The 20,701-nt window shown below is 48.9% G+C and overlaps 9 protein-coding genes across 9 annotated transcripts; 5 read left to right on the forward strand and 4 right to left on the reverse strand.

The window, feature by feature from the left end:
- Nucleotides 1-230: 230 nt before the first annotated feature.
- On the forward strand, nt 231-1,217 carry N7484_004808 (SDR family NAD(P)-dependent oxidoreductase; the record flags this gene model as incomplete). The annotated part of the gene is made up of 4 exons (XM_057115228.1): nt 231-296; nt 351-619; nt 687-1,104; nt 1,167-1,217. The coding sequence occupies 4 exons, from the start codon at nt 231-233 to the stop codon at nt 1,215-1,217; spliced, it is 804 nt and encodes a 267-aa protein (XP_056975368.1).
- Nucleotides 1,218-1,889: 672 nt separating this feature from the next.
- On the forward strand, nt 1,890-2,366 carry N7484_004809 (uncharacterized protein; the record flags this gene model as incomplete). Its single annotated transcript, XM_057115229.1, has 1 exon — nt 1,890-2,366. The coding sequence occupies one exon, from the start codon at nt 1,890-1,892 to the stop codon at nt 2,364-2,366; it is 477 nt and encodes a 158-aa protein (XP_056975369.1).
- Nucleotides 2,367-2,576: 210 nt separating this feature from the next.
- Nucleotides 2,577-3,707, reverse strand: N7484_004810 (uncharacterized protein; the record flags this gene model as incomplete). The annotated part of the gene is made up of 1 exon (XM_057115230.1): nt 2,577-3,707. The coding sequence occupies one exon, from the start codon at nt 3,705-3,707 to the stop codon at nt 2,577-2,579; it is 1,131 nt and encodes a 376-aa protein (XP_056975370.1).
- Nucleotides 3,708-4,166: 459 nt separating this feature from the next.
- N7484_004811 (putative mitochondrial inner membrane protease subunit Imp2) lies at nt 4,167-5,115 on the reverse strand (the record flags this gene model as incomplete). Its single annotated transcript, XM_057115231.1, has 2 exons — nt 4,167-4,530; nt 4,637-5,115. 2 exons carry the CDS (start codon nt 5,113-5,115, stop codon nt 4,167-4,169), a joined length of 843 nt encoding a protein of 280 aa, XP_056975371.1.
- Nucleotides 5,116-5,785: 670 nt separating this feature from the next.
- N7484_004812 (NAD(P)/FAD-dependent oxidoreductase) lies at nt 5,786-7,136 on the forward strand (the record flags this gene model as incomplete). Its single annotated transcript, XM_057115232.1, has 2 exons — nt 5,786-6,593; nt 6,643-7,136. 2 exons carry the CDS (start codon nt 5,786-5,788, stop codon nt 7,134-7,136), a joined length of 1,302 nt encoding a protein of 433 aa, XP_056975372.1.
- A 407-nt stretch (nt 7,137-7,543) lies between these two features.
- Nucleotides 7,544-9,605, forward strand: N7484_004813 (putative very-long-chain acyl-CoA synthetase family protein (CefD1); the record flags this gene model as incomplete). The annotated part of the gene is made up of 4 exons (XM_057115233.1): nt 7,544-7,553; nt 7,605-7,733; nt 7,786-9,127; nt 9,188-9,605. The coding sequence occupies 4 exons, from the start codon at nt 7,544-7,546 to the stop codon at nt 9,603-9,605; spliced, it is 1,899 nt and encodes a 632-aa protein (XP_056975373.1).
- Nucleotides 9,606-9,718: 113 nt separating this feature from the next.
- On the reverse strand, nt 9,719-13,004 carry N7484_004814 (uncharacterized protein; the record flags this gene model as incomplete). Its single annotated transcript, XM_057115234.1, has 6 exons — nt 9,719-10,213; nt 10,266-10,469; nt 10,526-10,602; nt 10,659-12,506; nt 12,558-12,630; nt 12,687-13,004. The coding sequence occupies 6 exons, from the start codon at nt 13,002-13,004 to the stop codon at nt 9,719-9,721; spliced, it is 3,015 nt and encodes a 1,004-aa protein (XP_056975374.1).
- Nucleotides 13,005-13,979: 975 nt separating this feature from the next.
- On the forward strand, nt 13,980-15,935 carry N7484_004815 (nucleobase cation symporter-1 family protein; the record flags this gene model as incomplete). The annotated part of the gene is made up of 7 exons (XM_057115235.1): nt 13,980-14,118; nt 14,165-14,323; nt 14,378-14,461; nt 14,519-14,524; nt 14,579-15,235; nt 15,289-15,578; nt 15,645-15,935. The coding sequence occupies 7 exons, from the start codon at nt 13,980-13,982 to the stop codon at nt 15,933-15,935; spliced, it is 1,626 nt and encodes a 541-aa protein (XP_056975375.1).
- Nucleotides 15,936-16,223: 288 nt separating this feature from the next.
- Nucleotides 16,224-19,894, reverse strand: N7484_004816 (DNA-dependent ATPase RAD26; the record flags this gene model as incomplete). The annotated part of the gene is made up of 3 exons (XM_057115236.1): nt 16,224-19,605; nt 19,661-19,734; nt 19,790-19,894. 3 exons carry the CDS (start codon nt 19,892-19,894, stop codon nt 16,224-16,226), a joined length of 3,561 nt encoding a protein of 1,186 aa, XP_056975376.1.
- Nucleotides 19,895-20,701: the final 807 nt, after the last annotated feature.

Here is a 20,701-nt window from a genome sequence, read left to right on the forward strand (position 1 = left end):
GGAAGAATTTGCCCCTCCGTTGCCAATGTGGGGGATTAACCCCACACTCGGGCTAACATCACCGCGAGACCCGAGGTCATGTCCGCGGGGTGACGCGACGCAGGCCAACGCACGGGAAAAAGTTCTCAAGACATTTTGCAATCCTCTCCCTTATACGAGTATCAGAGATCACTAGGAGTCTCTGACAGATTCAATTTCACTCACATCCCGAGACACCATAATCGTTCACAATGCTACCCCAATTACTTGTTGGCAAGGTAGCCGCCATCACCGGTGGTCTGACCGGCATTGGACGGGTATGAACGGCTTCATTATCGTTAAAAACAATTGGGCTGACAGATCATCTTCAGGCCATTGCGCTCGACTATATCCGGCACGGCGCCAGTGTCGCAATCAGCCACCTGGGCGGACCAAAAGAAGACGACCTCCTGCAAGCTCTGAAGAAAGACGTCAACGAGATCGAAGAAGGCGCTGCTGAAACCCGCTTCATCACAGTTTCAGGCGATATTTCGCAACCCGAGACAGGCAAGAATTTCGTTGCGAAGACGGTCGAGGCATTTGGACGTCTAGACGTGTTCGTGAGCAATGCCGGGGTTTGCCAATTTGCCGACTTCCTCGAGTAAGCCAACCTCTCGGATTATTTCTTCCTTGGTTACTTCAAAGAGCTTTCTTAACAGCAATCTCAGACTTGAACCCTCCCTTCTGAACCACACCGTCTCCACCAACCTCTCCGGAGCTTTCTTTGCCACACAAGCCGCTGCGCGCCAGATGGCCTTGGTTCAATCTCCACCCGGTGGCTCCATTATCGGTATAAGTTCCATTTCTGCGCTCGTCGGTGGTGGAGAACAGACACACTACACACCCACCAAGGCTGGTGTTTTGAGTTTGATGCAGTCCTGCGCTGTGGCATTGGGTAAATATGGTATCCGTTGCAACGCCTTGTTACCGGGAACCATCCGTACGCAGCTGAATGATGCCGATATGGCTGATCCGGTCAAGAAGAAGTATATGGAAGGACGCATTCCGTTGGGTAGACTTGGTCAGCCTCCAGATTTGGCTGGGCCGGCTGTTTTCTTGGCCTGTGAGGAGTTGAGTGGCTACGTGGTGAGTTTTGTTTGATGCTTTGGAAGTTCATGGACTTATGCTGACTTTATTCTTTTTCACAGACTGGTGCGCAGCTTTTGGTTGACGGTGGACTCTTTGTCAATCTACAGTAAACGTTCAGCGAATTTGGTTTTTTGAATAGAGCGCAATCATTCATGGAAACTTCATGTTCATTCTACACACAAGGAGCAACAGAGTTTGGGCAGATGTACATAGTAATTGACTGAAATATGCATGCCTCCATCACGTGTTAACCCCACCATCTTGACTATACCCCTGCTTTTCGACAACATTCCTATTCCACATGTCTTGCATAGCGAACATTTGAATCATTCTACTGCTTACATCTACCGCAACAGGTCATCAGAATGGTGATTCCCCTTGTAAGGCAAATCATCACAAGGGCATCCTTTGGCCGTGGCCTCACCGACAAACAATCTTTATCAGTCGATAGCAACATACTTATACCGCCCCACCAGGACTCAGCTACCACTCGAATACTGACAAACAAGAGCAACCCAAGACTCTCTTTTCTCATGTTGCCAACCGAAATACGATTACAAATTTACGATCTTCTTCTGGTTAGCCGATCCAATCGTAAACAAACCCCATCGTGGGCAGTCGGAAACACATGTCAAAGAATGATTACCCTACATACGCCCAATCAAATTCCACAGTACCGAACCATCGAACTCTCGATACTGTCAACGTGTACCCAGATATACCGCGAAGCGATATCAACACTCTATTCAGCGAACGTGTTCAATTTCAGCGAACCAGATCAAATGTTCCGATTCATGACACAGATCGGGCCTACAAATACCAAGTTTGTCCGTTCGTTAGACATCTGGGTACCATATATCGCTGAACTCTCGCCATGGCTAACATTGCTCAATACATTATCGAAAGAAGCCACTGGCCTTCGCTTTATTGAGCTTGCATGGGGCGCAAATTGCGAATCTAATCTGATGCGTGAGAGGGGGGCCAAAGAAAGAGGGTTGGGTGACAATGTTCTCTTCGTATGTGCTTTGGCCGAGATTCAAGGGCTTGAGAAGATTCACCTCAAAGGCTATTATGCTAAGCATTGGCCTTCTTACCTGATGGCGGTCACGGGTGCCCGGGTGCAAGCTGAATGTGGACAACGTCATGAACCGGGGCCTGATGATGATGCTGCGACTATTCAGTTGATACAGGATGCTAATGAGAGAAGTTTGTGGAGGTTCAGGGATTATCAGAGGGGAACAGAGGATTTAGTTCCATAGAGGATATCAATGGCTAGAAATGAACCTATGAGAATTATATCCTGTCATTTAGCGTGTCAGGAGTGGTGTGTCCTGGAGAATGACGCTGTTGGAGGGTAAGTTTGGGTATGGAGTTGTCCAAGATAGAGGTCAACAAACATTGCCAACAAATAGGAACAAAGTCAAGGGTGAAGTTTTTGACTACATTTGTAACATTCATACATTATTTGTCTAGATATCAATTCCGTAAGCATTGACTGCTACACGTCCCCAGATACCCTCTTTCTCCTTTTCTGTCAGGCCTCTCCTTTCCAGGATCCCTTCAACTACATTCGTCCACCTATTCCACGAAACATCGTTTCCGCCGCCACCAATAGTGCACACAGGCCAGTCCGAACCAAACATCACACGCTCCGCGCCAAAGGCGTCAAAGACAACTTTCGTCCAAGGCTGCAAACGATCAACAAGCAAAGCGATATCCGGATCAGTACCCGCACTCAGCGGCGGGAGCTCAGAGAAAGCCCCAGAAAGCTTCATATAAGTCTTATTGCTCGCACGCGCCATACGTGTAATCAACTCCTTCCACTCAAGATATTCAGCATGAGTAGGAACCGATTCAGGGTCCAATCGCAAATTAGGTTTGCACAAGTGATCTGCCCAGTCAGTACAAAACGTAAACTTGAATCCAGGATGTGACTCACTAATCACAATTGTCACTTGTTCGCTCTCATCCACTCCACCATATACCTTGTCCATCATCTGCACGGACTCACGCAGCTGATGTAGCCCGCCACTTCTCGCATCGACGCCAAGGTCAAAGACTAGACCTTGCTTTCCGAGCCATTGTAACGCCTCTACGAACTTTGGTTCGAGCATCACCCCGGCAGGTTTATCTTGGACAAGATATCTGACGCCGCATACCTTGCGCCATACTTTATCTGTTTTCGTGCGCGATTTCACTTGTTCCATGTACTTTTGTAGTACATTTGCGCCACCGGGGACTGGCGCCCATGGTACAATACCGAGGCAAAGCTCGGCGTCGATAGGTTGATGTCCTTCGCCTGGAACTGGCTCGCCGAGTGCGATGCGCGCGAGGAGCGATACTTCATCTAATGCGTGCTTCCATCCTGGATTATTCAAATCTTCTTCCGCGATGGAGGATATACGGTCTGTCTCTAGGAAAATGAAGCCGCGGAGGTATTTTGGTGAGCTTGGGATTGTAGGAACGGATGATGTTGCATGTCGATATTCATCTATGCTGTGTTGCGCGCCAAGAGGGTTGTTGGATCCATGCCAGGCTAGTGATGGAAGGTGCGAGGCTGGGAAGAGGTGAATGTGGGAATCGACGATTGGAGTCGGCATTGTACGTTTGGCGACTTGTTTGACTTGAGGATGGCGGTAGTGCGGGGTTGGTTGGGGTTGGCAGCTATGCCTTAGGAACGGAGCCGAAGGTTTTCTCGATACTCCCCACCTGAGGACAATTTGGTATGTCTTGAAGAGACTGGTTCTCAGGGTAATTTGAGAGAGCAGGTGTTGTCGTTCCCATCGGTAGGTTTTATCCCGAAGAGTGGAGAGCCCAATCTGGAGATATTCCGGGCACAAGAACCTTCAAACATGACCTACACACTACGGCAATGAGCTTTTTCTTTCGAGCTTGGTTTAACAATTTGACTTTCGAGTTCAAGAAATATTATGATGAGGTGGTCTTAAGTATAAATATAATACAAAGGCACCCAAGGCACCATCTATAGATCAGTATATTTACAACGTCTTGGTCACAAACCTTAGCAGTACCAAGCACTCAATGGTATTACACAGCCCTTAGAATTCCGGTCGCTCCAGCTTCACAGCCTCTTTCACAACGCGATCCCGTACACTCTGGCGGTAATTCTCCTGCGAGTCGGACGGCCCACCCGACCTGCCGGCCTCCCAGTCCTCCCAATTCAACCAACGCATCCGCGGTCCCAAGATACCAAGCACACGTCCTGTAATCAGGCTAATGCTGACCGGGCCATATGTATTACTATCAAGCGTTTTGCGTGGATCCTCTGCATCCCCCTCCAGCCACACGTGATTGAATGGAACGATCTGGGTAGGTTTCATGCAGGGCTCGCGGGTGGTGATACGATCGCCCGGAAGACCGACAACACGTTTAATGGCGATATGAGAGGAATTGGCCGGTGATCTATACGTCAGACAATGAATGTTAGTATCCATGATCTCGTCATCTCGCCGTGTCGGTTCCATTTTCCAATCTCAATGGACTGGTCTAAAACCATGTAGGATCATACCGGAATGTTACAATCATCCCCCGCTCAAGTCTTTTTGATCTTGCCCATGGGAAGACGGGGCCCCAAGGCCACATGTTCACAAGCACCATATCGCTTTTTGTTTGCATTTGGTCGTAGTCTTCGTTCAAGTAAGGGGTCATTGATGGGCCGCGCACCCACATGATCTGGGCGACATGTTCGGAGAAGAAAAGACTGATTGGTATAAGGGGGGCGAGAACACGGAGAACGCGACAGGTGCGTCGAACCGGGGATGGGAGGGCAGCGTAGCGCTCGCGGAGGCGGGAGAAGGCTGAGGGGAGGTGCCACTTTGAGACTAGGGGAGAGCCTCGATTTAATGATTTTTGCTGTTCAATGGAGGCATATTTCGGTGTGTCAGGTTGGATATCGGGTTTTTTGTGGTCGCCAGCGAGGAATTTGGCGTCTCGTGGACTCAAGATGCGTGGCTTGACCTTCGGTTGTTGGGGATTCGGGGGCGGCATTTCGGGGATTATTTACGGATTGAGACACCCGAGTTAGGTCAAGGATCAATATTGGGGATCAGCTCCTCCTGGTCATAATAATGGCGTGGTTGTGGAATCTGATCAAGCTGCAAGCTATGCGGATCTGCGGCATTGATATTCGGAAAAGAGCGACCGAGATTCTGCCGTTTCCCCACCGACTTCATTCTGCCTGATCACCCCATGATTACTGCGCGGAAACCTGAGGAAATGCTGACATTTGAGGTAGTGGTGAGAGATTGTTGGAATAGTGTAGTTTAGATTGAATCTGCTATTACTGAGATCAAACAATGACCCTTCGTAACTTTCAGAGCATGAGGTAGTTCCTGGACAGGTCCATTCTCCCGGGGAACCCCACGAACCATCAACATCGATATATAGATCTGGTGGGAGATTACAAGGTACTGTACCAGTCTTGACATTTGCAATGGTTAGATTTAGGGTTTTATTGGGCCTTAAGTGAGGCTGCAATGCAAGCGTGATCCAATGGTCTTATAAATACATGCATGTGAGATTTCTCATCATGCTTAGGTACCTATGACCCCTGTTCACTTCTTAGTGGACCGCATTAGCCTCATGTCCCTCGTTCTTCCCTCTTCCAACGTCCAGCCTTAAGCCGCAGACCCATCGCCCCGCATCTGGATTCCTCACCATGTCTATAATAGAGTCCGAAGTATTGATCGTTGGTGCTGGGGTTTTTGGAGTCAGCACAGCCTACTATCTGGCTAAGCAGTCTTCCAACCCATCGAGCATCACGATTCTCGATCGGGATCGTCCGCCATCAACACCTGCTGCGTCTACAGACTACAACAAAATTATCCGGGCAGACTATTCAGACCCGCTATACATGGACCTAGCATTCGAGGCAATTGATGCCTGGAAAAAGAATTCCCTGTTCACCACTGCCGGCGTCTACCACGAGACGGGTTGGATTTCGATGGGTGAGCGGGACAGCGATCTCACGTCACAAATCCGCGACAATTTTCAAATGAGTGGGCGCCCTGACCCGACTAAAGATATGACAGAGAATGAAGTTCGCAGCAGCTGGGGCGGAATCTTGAAAGACGCAGATTTGAGGCCATTCGATTCTTACTACTATAACCCGTCAGCTGGGTGGGCCGAAGCCGGAGCAGCCCTCAAAATCATGGCCGACGAGGCCATTCGCATGGGCGTTCAATATAAGATTGATGAGGCCAATCGCCTTATGTTAGATCAACACGGAGTCAGAGGAGTTCAAACTAATAATGGCAAAATTTACACAGCTAAGAAGATCATCCTAGCTACAGGAGCTTGGACCAGCGAAATGATGACTTTGACCGAGGACCAACTGCGCATGCCAATGGAATCCAGAATAGAGAGTCAACTCACCGCGGCCGGCGTTTGCGTAGTGCATTACAAATTGACAGATGCAGAGCGGGGGTCTTACGACCAGCTTCCGGTATGTGTGTATGGAGAACAGGGTAAGCTGACATGGCGCGCTCCTTCGAAATCCTTAAATAACTTGTTTAGGCGAAACATTGCCCCCAACGGCATCAGGACTTATAAAATTCACCAATACGGCCTCATTCAAGAACACCGTTCATACCGATAATGGACAAAACATCTCCATTCCTCCAATCCACCAGCGGGCCATTCCGTATGGCCTCCGTCGGCAAACTGTCGACTCAATAAAGGACCGATTACCTACACTATTCTCAAAACATCGCGAAGTCGACCACTTTCGTCTGTGTTGGGATGCGATCACGCCCTCGCAAAACCCATTAATCACACGGCATCCGCACCCTCATTTGTCCAACCTGTATCTCGCTACCGGAGGCTCGTTCCACTGCTGGAAATTCTTGCCCATCATTGGACGCTACGTGACGAATGTCATCTATGGGATAAGTAACGGGGCCGACCGCGATAAGGCGTGGGGGTGGAAGGATGAACAGCCCGGTCAAGGAGTCCGAGGAGTCCACGGCAGTCTGATGCCGTGGAAAGAACTCCGTGATTTCCAGATCTGAGCTTTAATGTTGGGGCGAATCACAGAATGGGTCATGCAGTGGAGACCGTTTGAGCCGAGGTGATAGTTCCTTTTCTGATTTGTCTTTGTGTTCCCCGCAAGCCCCATTCCACCCCCTCAGATGGAAGGGATTCCCTGCTCGAATCAACAGGGGTGAGATGATTGGGAAAAGTGGGGGCAAGTTTGTGCCGAGGATCTTTCCAAGCTTCGGCTTTACAATGCTTTTTTCTTGATTCTCGAGTTCACCTCGCACTCTCTTTCTTATTGTTGATGTTACACAATTAAGTTATTGAATTGCTCCTTATTCCTCACCAATTGCTAAGACGATCCACGTCATCGCCTATTTTTTTTTGGTCCTGTCGATCAAGTACATTTTGTTGAGAAAGTTTCATCTCAACCATATTTCCAATGGAATTCGGTTTGTTACCTTAATCCTCATCTGTGTCTCCCAGCATTTAACAATATTCAGGTACCGCTATAGCTGCCCTAGCCGGAGGTACAACTCTAGCAGCTTATCTGGAAGCCAAATTTCACATCCGCAAAGATACACGGGTACTTCTAGCCTTTAAACGTGGAGAGCGTGCTCTCGCGCGTGCCCGTATGTTCATAACTCCTAAACTCAATAGAGACATACTCACGTCTCCCAACAGTTTCTGAGGGTCGAGTAAATGCTTGGTTCGTCTTTCTAGAGACAGCAAACAAATACCCTGACACAACGGCCATCTGGACCCGTGAACAAACATACACCTACCGTGATGTCCATGAAAAAGCATGCCAATATGCCCATTATTTCCTATCCGAGGGAGTCAAAAAGGGCGATCTAGTCGCCTTCTACCTTCAGAACCGTGCAGAGTTCCTGATTGCATGGATTGCTCTTTGGAGCATTGGCTGCGCACCCGCCGCAATCAATTACAACCTTTCAGGAGAAGCACTGATCCACTGCCTAAAGATTAGCGGTGCTACCATCGTCCTGGCAGATGAAGATCCAACCTGTCTCGCGAGCATGGAGGATTGCAGCGCAACTCTCACCAACGAACTTGGGATGAAGCTTGTAACACTGAACAACTCGCTCAGGGCTCATATAAGCACCTTCCCAACCACAGATCCACCAGTCGAAATGGCCATGAATGTTAAGGCAGAATCACCCTCAATCTTACTGTATACCTCTGGTACAACCGGGATGCCCAAAGCCACCGCATTCACCATGGGCCGGTTCTTCGGTGGATTCACCACACGCTCTGTCGGCGTTGGCGATGTACCCGGGCCCGATGGAGATCGTTGGTATAGCTGCATGCCTCTATACCACGGCACCGCAGCTATTTGTGTCGGCACAGCTCTATCACTCGGAGTCAGCGTCGCGCTAGCTCCCAAATTCAGCGTCCGAAATTTCTGGACTGACATCCGTGACTCGGACGCTACATTCTTCGTTTACGTTGGTGAGACTGCTCGCTATCTACTCGCACCTCCGCCTTCTCCCCAAGATCGGAATCACAAAGTAAGAGCTATGTACGGGAACGGGCTTCGCCCCGACGTCTGGGAGAAGTTCCGGGATCGATTCGGTATCCTCGAGATCTTTGAGTTTTTTAGCAGTAGCGAGGGTGTTTTCAGCTTGTTGAATCGGAACAGTGGCCCGTTCACGTCTGGGTGTGTCGGTCACCATGGCGCACTGCTTCGTGGGATTTTCCGCAATACTTATGTTCCTGTTTCTATTGACTCGGAAACTGGTGAGGTTATTCGCGATAGCAAGACTGGGTTCGCTGTTCGTCCTTCTTTAGAGGAAGGTGGTGAAATTCTGGTCAATATTCCGAGCGAGCAGGCCTTTCAGGGATACTGGAAGAATGGATCAGCTACACAGAAGAAATTTCTGCGCGATGTGTTTGTCAAGGGTGATTTGTATTACCGTACTGGGGATGCTCTTCGTCGTCAGGATGATGGCCGTTGGTACTTCGTGGATCGACTTGGTGATACATTCCGCTGGAAGAGTGAGAACGTGTAAGTGTCCCAGTCCCCTTCATCTAGAGAAATAATCTTCTCTAACGCCATATCCTATAGCTCAACAGCAGAAGTGGCCGAGGTCCTGGGTCGATTCCCCGGGATTCAAGAGGCTAACGTGTATGGTGTCCTCGTACCCAACCATGAAGGTCGCGCAGGCTGTGCAGCTCTTCACATCAGTCCCGAGGCACGGAATAGTCTGGACTATGCGGAACTTGCTCGCTTTACGCGCTCAAAGCTGCCTCGTTATGCTGTTCCTGTTTTTCTGCGTGTGGTTGAGAATCCTGTTCACATCCATAACAACAAGCAAAACAAAGTGCCGCTGCGAGATGAAGGCGTTGATCCTGCGTTGATTGGGACCAAGGTTTCTGACGGCAAGAAAGACAAGTTTTTGTGGCTCGCTCCCGGCCAGGAGGCATATGAGCCCTTCGAAGAGAAAGACTGGAGACGTCTGAAAGACGGTGGTGCTCGCCTGTAAGATCCACGATAGTAAATAGGATTTCTACAGTGTACATAGGCAGGACTATAATGCATGCTCGAGAGGCGACATTTTCTCTCATTGAATTCATATTCGTCATTCATGATTGTAAACTAAACTTGTCTATTAAACTCGTCAATCACACTCGGAGGCTTCTGATAAGCCCCAATAGTCTTCCACTCCATATCCAACCCAAATCCCTCCGGTCCCCCAACCTTCAACCCCCTCTCATCTCCAGTCCAAAGCGGATGCGCAGCCATACCAATCACGTTAACACGTAGACCATACCGCAGATCCTGAGATCCTATCGCCTCACCATCTTGTCCCAAAATCGAAATGAGATCTGGGACCGTGCAAATAATCTCATGGCGGGAGACATCGTCGGGATTTGCAATGTCTGCGTATGCAGCATAGAGGAACTCGTTCTGGAATGGAACTATCAAGCAGCGGGTATCATCATGGTGGCCGTTGACTGGGCCGTCGAGATCTTGCTCCTCATTGCTGAGTGGTATGATTGTACACGTGCCCATTGTGTAACCTTCTTGGACATCTCGCTTTACGTCGATGATCTTGCCGGTGTAAAGGAGATAGCCGGGGGTCGTTTCGAACTGGGAGGTTATATCAGTAAATACCATAAATAGTCCAGGCGGGCTGACTCACAATAGCATTGACTAGATTGATTTTGGATTTTCTGGCTCTGTGGATGGCACGTCCAATATACCATGCTTGCGATACTGTGTTCGGAATGGCATATTGCTTGATGGCTTTTCCAGTCAAGGGTGTAGCAGAAATGGCAATACTGAGGCCCAAATCTACACATTGAGTGCGCAACATGGTCTCGACTCGTGAGTTTGATTCGGCGTTCTGTCATTGATATTAATGGTTTTTTTTTTCCAATCTCTAGATAAACAGGCACTTACCATAACCACGGATGTGTTTCCTCGAGCATCTGCCATAGCACAAGGGGTGATAGGTTCACCGTAAACGTATGGAGTGCCTGAATATCAATTAGATCTCTGCTGTTAAGTTGACACCGAGATTCATATGACTGACCATGTTCCATAGTTGGGTATGCCCGTCCCATCAAGTCACCGTCCACAACAGGGATATCATAGTGAACACTGGATGGGAACGTCGAAAGTCCATTACCACCACCGATTTCATCCGCCATCACGGCTTCGAAATGGGTATGGCCCCCTATCCTAACAGAGCAATCTATTGCGTCCATGATCTCTGTTCCGGCCGCTAGTCGCTCATTGCCCACGCTTGGTGCGCCATACCATGACCCGAAGACGCAAATGTCTGAATCTTTCATGTAACTTGGAGAAATGACACGCATTCTTTTGCCGGAGTTGCGCAGGCTTTCCAGGCATCGTAGATATTCGAGGTATGAGGAGCCTCCACCACCGGTTCCGAGGACACCAGTTCCTGTTGCCAAGAATTCTAGGTCGAGGGGCGAGATGTACCATATGCCGTTTTGGACATCGGGCTGGTAGCTTTCGATATCCATGAAGGCGGAGAACTTGACCATTGATCGTAGCGATTCTGATGTTTTCTTTTTAACATGTTTTTCTGGCTCTGGCCCATTCTCGCTGTTTGTATAAATCTCAGACCCATTGATTGAAGATGCTCCATTTGTAGATGGAGAGTGATTTGCAGACACCGCCAGTCTACCAACGGCTTTAACGACAAACCGCGTAGCTTTGTTGGTGACATACTGGAGAGGAAGTTTGTCAATGGAAACGATCTTGGTGTCGCTCCTGTCTGCACCATGAGCCACAGCGGCTTCGATAGCCTTCTGCTTCGCATCTTCCAGCACCGCTTTCTCATCACGACCATGTAATATCTCAATGATGTCAACCTCACCTGAAACCTTCGCAATCGCAGCGCCAACGGCATTCGCAGAATCATGGTGTGGCGGGATTATACATTCTGCAACACCTTCCAGTTCATCCATTTGAACAATTGACCCACCACCAACGAGTAGAAGAGTCACTGGCAAATCGGACACCTTCATATCTTCAACAGCTCGCTCAAGAATCTTCTTGATCTGAACGCGTGCTTTGTTGACAAGTGCAGGGGAGATAGCCCTGGCCCTCTTCACGTCCCCAATATCTGCTTTCCCCGAAGCCACAACAATATCAGTGGTCGTCATGACCTCACCACCAAAGACCAAAGCTTGAGTAGTCAGGTAATGTCCAACTGATTCAGGGCCAACTTGAACACTATCCGAAGCTTCATCATACATGACACGACTGCCTCCTCCAAGCCCAACACAGAGTACCTCCGGCATTGAAAAGGCAGTCCGCACACCACCAACCTCAACAAAATTCGGCGCCTGACGCGGGAATCCTGATGGAAGTAATGCGCAAACATCACTGGTCGTGCCACCAACATCAACAACCAGAACCTGAGTTTCAGATCGGGTCCTACATTCTCCGCGGTCCAATGAGGCTAGGTATGCTGCACCTGTCATACTGTTCGTAGGACCAGAGGCGAATGTCTTGATTGGCAACTCCGCCGCGGTAGCGGCATTTGTCAATGTTCCATCATTTTGTGTTAGGAACAGTGGGCAATCTAGACGAAGCTTCTTCATCGCTTCACAGAAAGCATGAACTGTTCGTCTTGCGAGACTTAAGATTGAGGCATTCAGGATAGTTGCGTTTTCGCGCTCCAAGAGCCCGATTTCTCCGATTGTATGTGAGCATACTACTGATAGAGATGGGTCTTCTTCAAGTATCAGTTGTTTGCAGGTTTCTTCATGAAGTCCTTGTGCGTCTAGGGGAGAGAATATGCCCACTAGAGCTATCTTGTCAACTCCCGCGGCTTGGATGGATCGAACGGTCTCCTTAATTTGAGTAGTGTTTAATGGAGATATCTCACGTCCGTCGATTTCAAGTCCTGTGCACAAGTTAGATTGATCAACAATAAGCAGGAAATTTTAATACTCACCTCCATCTAGATAGAAAACAGGCCCGCTCATTATATTCTTCAACTCCGGCGGAAAGTCAGAAAACGGCGGCAACTTGATATGGTGGTTAGCTTGGTTCTTATCTAATTTTTCAATACCGAAGTATTTACCATCTTTGTGAAAGGGCCGCAGAGCCGAATTACAGCCACCCTGCTAAGTCGTCGTGCATCTGCCTCCACAACAGCATTCACAAAATGCGTCGTGCCAATGGCTACACTAAGGATGTCTCGACGATCAACGGACGACTTTGACAAGACATCCTCAATCACAGTATGAATCCCCGATGTGACATCAACGGTTGTGGGCGTTTTGCTTGAAGCCCTTACACCTCTTGATTCTGTCTCGGATGCTGAGATCTCAATGATAGCGGCGTCGGTGTTAGTTCCACCGACATCAACGCCGATACGGCATGGACCGCCACGAGTCATATTGTATAGATTTAACGCGGTTGGATATTCTAGAAGGAAACTAACAAAAGGTGAGATTTTAAGGAAAAATAGAATGAGAACCTTAGTTTCAGAGGGAAGGCCATCTCGTTTGTACGTCACCGCATAAGATGGTCCGATAAGGTTCCTACTTGCACCGTGACCTCTTTACTCAAAGGCACGGATACACCTGCCCGATTCATGATTTTCTACTCCAATGATCTACTTCCCCACCACACCTTATCACAGCACTTATCGTGCCCGGGGTCGGGGTCGGGGTCGGGGTCGGGGTCGGGGTCTGATCGCTCCATATGGAAAGCGGAAAGAATGGAGCCTTACATGGTACATCCTAGCGTCCACCAGACAGAATATCGAAGGCCACCCCGAACCCCGATGCAACGCCGTGTGTTTTCGGAGACTCGTGACGCACCTCAATCGCCCAATCATATATCAACAACCCCGGAGTTGATTTTCTTTGTCTCCTTCATTCATTTCATTTATTATCTCGTCATACCTGCCACGATATCTGATGCGGATAAAACATGTCAACTTGGTGTTCTAGCGGTGGCAGTAAAAGCTAGCCTCGTCGCCTATTCCCTGCCATTTGATTTGTCCTCGCTATCCTGATCTCTGTTGTACGATGCGCTCAGGACTACAATGCATGACCACACTTTTGATAAGAATCAACTGATAACTTGATAAGCAGGGATGTTGAACCTCCTTATCTTACAAGGCTATTGGCCGCCAGAACGCCGTATTGAAAACCTAGTACATAGCCAGTACTTGTATTTCGATCTTTAGCCCACGATATTGGACAAGTCTAAAGATTTGCCGTCTCACAAATACCACCCCAAAACGAAGTGCGGAGAAAATTTACTATGTAGTAGCGGCCACGGACCCAACCATAACCCATGCTCTCAGCTGTCTTTTTTTCTTTCTTTGTTACCTTTCGCCAGATTTCTTCTCTTGTCCCTCGCTATGTCGGTCAGGGCGATCCTAAAAAGAATCGAGATTAACGCGGAGGGTGGACTTGTGCCGGACCGATGGATCAATAATGATATCAAGCCTATTGAGGCTGGGCGGCGGACTTGGGGGCACTGGACGTTTCATAATTTCTGTGCGATGGCTCGTTGCATGTCAAAGGCTTTTGCTGATGTTAATAGGGGTGCTTGTCAACTCTAATATATCTACCTACATGACTGGTAGTTCGCTAATTGCACTGGGGTTGACATGGTGGCAAGCTATTATTGCTATCGTTGCTGGACAGCTCCTAGCAACCTTGTTTGTTATTCTGAATTCTATCCCAGGGGCCTATTATTATTGTATGTGATCTACTACCAGTGCGAATCTTGTATCCTAACCTACCATCTGAATAGTGGGATTTCCCGTCGTTAACCGATATGTATGGGGTATGTACGGAAGTGCGTTTGTGATCTGGAATCGTATTCTTCTGTCTATCGGTGAGTGAGACTTGAATTTCAAAACGACATAACTTTCTGCTAACCTTTTCATTTCAGTGTGGTGTAAGCCTGACCTCCTTCCTTCCATTCTACCGCGCTAACCAACCCCGATATAAGACGGCTTCCAAGCATGGATAGGAGGCGAGTGTGTCTACGTTTGCCTACAAGCAATATGGCCCGACCTTGAATCTCGTATCCCAAACACACTCGCAGCATCAACAGGAGCCACAACAGCAGCTTTCGTAGCCTACATAATCTTCATGATTATCTCACTACCATTCATTTGGATTCACCCGCACAAATTGAACACATTCTTCTACGCCTCCGCAGCAACCATCTTAATTTTCGAAATCGTGCTGCTAATCTGGTCCCTCGCAACCATGGGCGATAGCGGCTTTGGCTCGACGCTTTCTGGCTCCGGTAGTGCCACGGGGTGGAACATCGCATTCGGAATCATCAGTACCATCGGATCCATCGCGGCCGGTATCCTTAATCAAAATGATTATGCGCGTTTTGCTAGGAAACCCACAGATGCGATTTGGGGCCAGATTATCAGTTTTCCTTTTTACGGTATCACCTGCTCGATTATTGGTATTTTGGTTACGGCTGCGACGCAGAATCGGTTTAATGGCGCGCAGTGGAACTTGCCTACGCTGCTAAGTGCTGTTATTGAGAATGGAGGCTCGAGATCCAGGGCTGCGGCTTTCTTTGGTGGTGCTGCTTTGGTCGTGTCGCAGATTGGAGTAAATGTTCCAGGGAATTCATTGGCGGGCGGTGAGTATATTCGCGTGCTAGACTCTAGCCTCTTTTGCTGATGCTATCTGTAGGCTTTGATTTGGCGGCGACGTTTCCCCGGTATATCAATATTCGCCGGGGTGCTTATATCACTGCTATCATCTCAATAGCTTGTAACCCTTGGAAACTTGTTAATACCGCCACGACATTCCTCACGGTCTTGAGCAGTTATGCTGTTTTTCTAGGTCCTATGACAGGATTGATGATCGCTTCATACTTCGTTGTTAACAAAGGCAAGATCAAGGTGGAGGATCTATTTGTTGGGAACAGCTCTAGTATATATTGGTACACATGGGGCGTAGATTGGCGAGCTGTGATCGGAGTAAGTGCTCCCTCCCTTTCTCTTTCTTATTCTGCTTGGTACAAGCAAATGCTAATATAGTGGTAGTGGGTTTGTGGAACGGCCCCATCCTTACCCGGCTTCATTGCATATGTGAACCCCAACATCAATGTCCCGATGGGCTTCACGCATATATATTACATTTGCTTTCTTTCCGGCTTTGCCATTAGCGCCGGTGTATATTCTGTTCTTCACCTTTTGTTCCCTGTCCCTGCCGTTGTGGACTTTGTTGAGAGGGCGCCGGCTGCTCGTGTGCTAATAGAGGGATATCGGGATCAATGGGATCGTGAAGATGAAGTGCAGACGGTGCTCGCCCCGCCTAAACCTGACTATGAATGAGATTGAGTTGCCTAAGATTTGCATCTTAGTCCTTTGGGCCTGTGAGGGGGAGGGGCTTGTTTTAGCACATGCGTTGTTTGGTTTTGATTTGCAGACGGTTGGGCTTTTAACAAGCAGTTTGATACCAAGCTACTAAGCATTGAACAGATCTGGGTTGGGTGGCGCTTTTAGAATATTCATTGATATGTATTGCGCTGTCATGTTCATCTTCTAAGTCATAGCGTCGTAAATTTCACCTATATTACAAAGTTTTCTTCTTGATCATGGCGTGTACCGATAAGAACACCTTCAGGTCCGTGACCGTGGAGTAGAAGTGTTCTCAGGTCGCGGGCGAGGAGAAGCGTTCTTGCTTTTTTTTAAAGCCCAAAGCCTACGACCCCGTTGTGGTGGGCCGAGCTCGGCAATTCTCTTCAACACAGCGTAAAACTCCTGCTGGCGCTGCTCAGTCGCACAATAGTGATTAAAGTTGTTGATGATCACTTGTGAGGTAATGGGGCCTCGATGCGAGCGGAAGAAGTTTTGGATTAAGGGCAAAAACTCTTCGCCACGAGGCATGTAAGCTGGGGTAGACCGAGAAGGACCGCCTGGGGTATTCAATGCCGCACCGGGGTTCAGGTTTGTGAGGAGAGAAGCAGATGAGGGTCCTCCTCGACCCGGACGCGCTGAGCTTCCACCCATGTCACGGCCAGCGACACCAAATTGGCCGGTCCATGTGGGTAGTCCAATTGGAACCGAGCGAGCGGCTTCTTCAGCTTTTCGGAGTGCAGAGGCACTTTCATTGGCAAAACGGCGAGCTTGAGCTTCGACCATCTTGGGATCTGCTTGAACTACTCGTTTGCCATTTATAATCTGGTCGTGTTCAAGGGCAGCGTGGACACCTGAACGGGAGAAAATGCTATGCATGAGGCGGTCTTCGGCCTGTTTGCCATCGCCATTCTGATCGGTGTTTTGGTCGTTGCTGGAGTCTTCGGTATCATTTTCCGCCTTGACAGCGACTGCAATTTTGAAGTCTTCCACGTTGGCAATTCCTTGAACCTGGCCCAGGTCATCGGATTCCTCGGTTTTAACGTGAACTGGGGAAGGAGGTTTGGTCTTTGGCGTAGGATTCCTACTAGTGACGCGCTTCCTAGATGGAAAGCTGGGCTTCGGACCCTCCTTCTGCTCTTCTTGGTATGTTACTTCTGCGTTCTTGAAGAGTTGAGTCGTTTCCAGCTCCCCGTCATTCTCCTCGGTAAGCGTGAATAGATCATAGAGGTCGTTAAGTTGGAAACCTTCCCGCTGTTGGGGATCTTTGGTAATTTTGTTGGTCATAAATTGCTTGAAAATCTGACGGTGGTAGATCTTCTCTTCGATAGTGCCCTTCATCATGAGCCGAAAAATTGTCACATCACGTTTCTGGCCAAGACGCCATGCGCGCTCGCAGGCTTGCATATCAGTGGACGGATTCCAGTCGGGATCGAATATGATGACTCGATCAGCACCAGTGAGATTGATGCCGATACCTCCTACCTTCGTAGTAAGAAGAAACACGTGGAGATCCGGATCGACATTGAACTCGCTGACAATGGCATGTCGCTTGGGGATCTGAGTTGATCCATCCATCCGACGAAATGCGAATCCACCAAGAGAACGAACAAACTTCTCCAAAATGTCCAGCATCTGCACAGTTTGGGCAAAGAGTAAAGTCTTATGTCCAGTGTCCCTCCAGAGCTCAAGCAGGCTTCTCAAAACTTGCATTTTACCCGAGCGATCTTCGCGGCCGTAGTCACTTCCGAGGTGGGTAAGTTGCCGATTCACGAGGTCCGGGTGGTTGCAGATCTTGCGGAGGATATCAATGCCTGCAAAAGACTTTTTTTTCCCCTTGCAGATAGACTGCATATCTTCCGAATTCAAATACCGTTGGTACATAGAGCGCTGGTATTGTGTTAGCTTGCAAAAAATGACTTGCTCACTTTTCTTCGGGAGATCAGATGCGACATCGGTCTTGAATCGCTGGAGGAGGTACGGTGTGATGGCATCTTTCAATGTCTCCGCACACTTGGCGGCAGTTTGTACCTGGAGGTTGGAGGCAGAAGCGTAACCGCCTTGACGTATAGGGATTTCAAATTGGTTCTTGAATGTAACAAGTGTGCCGAGGCGCATTGGGAAAACAAAATCAAAGAGAGACCAGAGGTCGGTAAGACTGTTTTGAATGGGGGTACCAGACAAGATGATGCGGTGAGGTGTACGCAACTCTTTGCAGCTGAACGTTATCCCGGCATCAGGGTTGCGAATCTTATGGCCTTCGTCGAGGATGGCGGCCCCCCATTCAATACCGGTCAAATCATCTGCATAGGACTGCAGGCCGGAGTATGTTGTCACCAGAACGTGACCTTCCTCGACGACTCGCTTGAGGATTTTCTTCGCGGCCTTCTGACCGGAAGAAAGACTGTGAGAACCACCAGTACCCATCATCTCCGAGGTCAGCACATCTTCTCGTCTGCTCTCTTTTTTCAGGTTGAGCATTCCACTTCCAGAAGAGTGCAAGATCGAGACACGCAGCGCGGGCCACCAATTGTGGAATTCAGTGACCCACTGGACCATGAGAGTTGCAGGACAGACTACAATAGTAGGTTTGGAGTACATTTTGCTGTGGTGTAGGGCAGCAACATAGGTGATAGCTTGTACTGTCTTTCCCAAACCCATTTCATCTCCAACTATACCACCAACCGACTGTTGGTGAAGCTCCCACAGCCACTGAACACCTGTTTTTTGGTATGAAAAGAGGTAGTGTGCGATGTCTCCGGGGACGTTGAGTCCATTGGGGAGTTCAAGATCGGGATATTTAGGATGTGGCCTATGCCATTCGTCCTCATTTGGATCTTCCTGATAATCGGGTCGCTCACGCCGACGGGCTTCACTCCGAGCTTTCGTCCATATCAACAAACGTTCCTGGTAAACAGACTCATCGCCATCATCCACACCGCTGAGATCCTCCAGATCATCTCCTTTGTCCTTAACGTCCAAATGCCGTTTGCGCTTGCCAGTCATATTTGTCTCGGGGAGTGTTTCAGGCATGTACTCTTCGTCTTCGGACTTGACGCTGGAAGCTTCAGACGCAACATAACTTGCGGACGACGAAGGGGAGAGGGAACGGCGGGGCATGCGGATTTTCATCCTGACTGGGGTTGATCCGGGCGTTGAGCTAAGAGGCGAAGGACCGGCATCCACCTTTTGGCGCTTCACACTACTGGTAGCGCTACTTTCACTATCGTCAAAGTCGTGGCCAGGGCGCACAAGGTTGCGGTGGGAAGCATCATGGCGGGCTTGCTCTCGTTCTTCCTTGACTCTTTGTTCATCCTCTGCACCCGCAAGGGCATCATGTAGAGCTGCGGCAGGTCCCTCTGATCCACCGGTATTTATGAGGTCGAACGGGGTAATCTGACCGGTTCGCAGGAGGTAGTCGCGTCGAGACTCGTTCGCCAGCCGACCTGACCCATGACTGGAGGAAGCTGCCTGCTGGACTTCCCTTTGCCCATCAATTCGTTTTTGAATATCCTGCACATCCTTTACTATTTCAGCTCGGCGCGACCTGAGTCGGTCAAGTTCGACGCGGCGAAGGTTTTGGGTGGCGGTACCCAAGGGCTGGGCGAGGCGATCCTGTAGTCGTCGAATCTGGGCATCGGCTTTGCTGTACAGAATGTAAGCATATTAGTCTGGCAATTTTGGACTACAAAGGAACATACTCTAACTCAGTCAAAGCCTTTTCCAGGCGTTTGGTCTCGTTTTCTTCCGCCTTCTCAGCCAGCAATTTATCGGCCTAAGGAATGTTAGCCAGCACTTCAGATAAATTGCTGTTATAGGCGAGTTCTAACCTTTTGAGCCAAGTCTCGCTCCAGATCATCTTGATTCTGCACATCAACATTCAGTGCCTGCAGGTAGGCTGCCTCATCGGCAGCATGAGGCCGGGAGGAAGCCATGACGCAAAAGTCGGGATGGTTGGGTAGGAAAAAAGAGAATGAAACAGGTCAGAAAAAAAGGGGTCTTTGATTGCATCTAGATTTTTAAGTGAACGCCAGCATGTTCACTTGTCTTTCTGCTGTAAAATAGTAAATGAGAGTATGAATGAATCATGAACGGTGCACTGCAGCGTTGAAATTCGCTCTATGCTTCGATTTTAATGACGGCAGTAGAGACACACCGCCTACTTGAGCCGCTTTACTAGAAGGCGGGTACCTAAAAGGGCTTAGTGTTTTGTGACTCTACTGTATGCGCATGCGCAGGCTCCATTCGGGCACCCCAGTACGTCCTACTAGTAGATATGGCATGCATTCTACCTAGAACATAGTTAGCTTCTTGGCTCTCCTTCAAAGCTGGGGATAGTATCAATGTGACATTAGTTAAAATTTATCTCACTAAGACATGAAAGAAACCCCTCAGAAGCAATGATGTACCTACAATAGCAGCCTCACATACTTTGAAGGCAGAAGCACTATGAACAATGGCCGAGAATGCAATTTCTGACAATTTCATGTTCGAGTCACCCCATCTAAGTAGTGGGAGACATGTGGCGCTGATCGATAATAACGATGACGATGGCGATAACGTGACGATAAGGAATGTCCCGGCACTCTGGGCCAGATCAGGTGATTGAAGATGCAGCCCTGGAGCTTTCAAAAGTTCCTTTTTCCGGTTTCTTGGAATCGCTAGTCCAATCTGGATATTCGTGCATTTTAAGCATCACGCTAACCCTAGCTGGCTTCCCAACCACTCGGTGGATTCCTTCC

The sequence above is a fragment of the Penicillium longicatenatum genome, assembly GCF_028827895.1.
Source record: "Penicillium longicatenatum strain IBT 33135 chromosome Unknown contig_2_segment0_segment0, whole genome shotgun sequence".
Lineage (NCBI taxonomy): Eukaryota > Fungi > Ascomycota > Eurotiomycetes > Eurotiales > Aspergillaceae > Penicillium > Penicillium longicatenatum.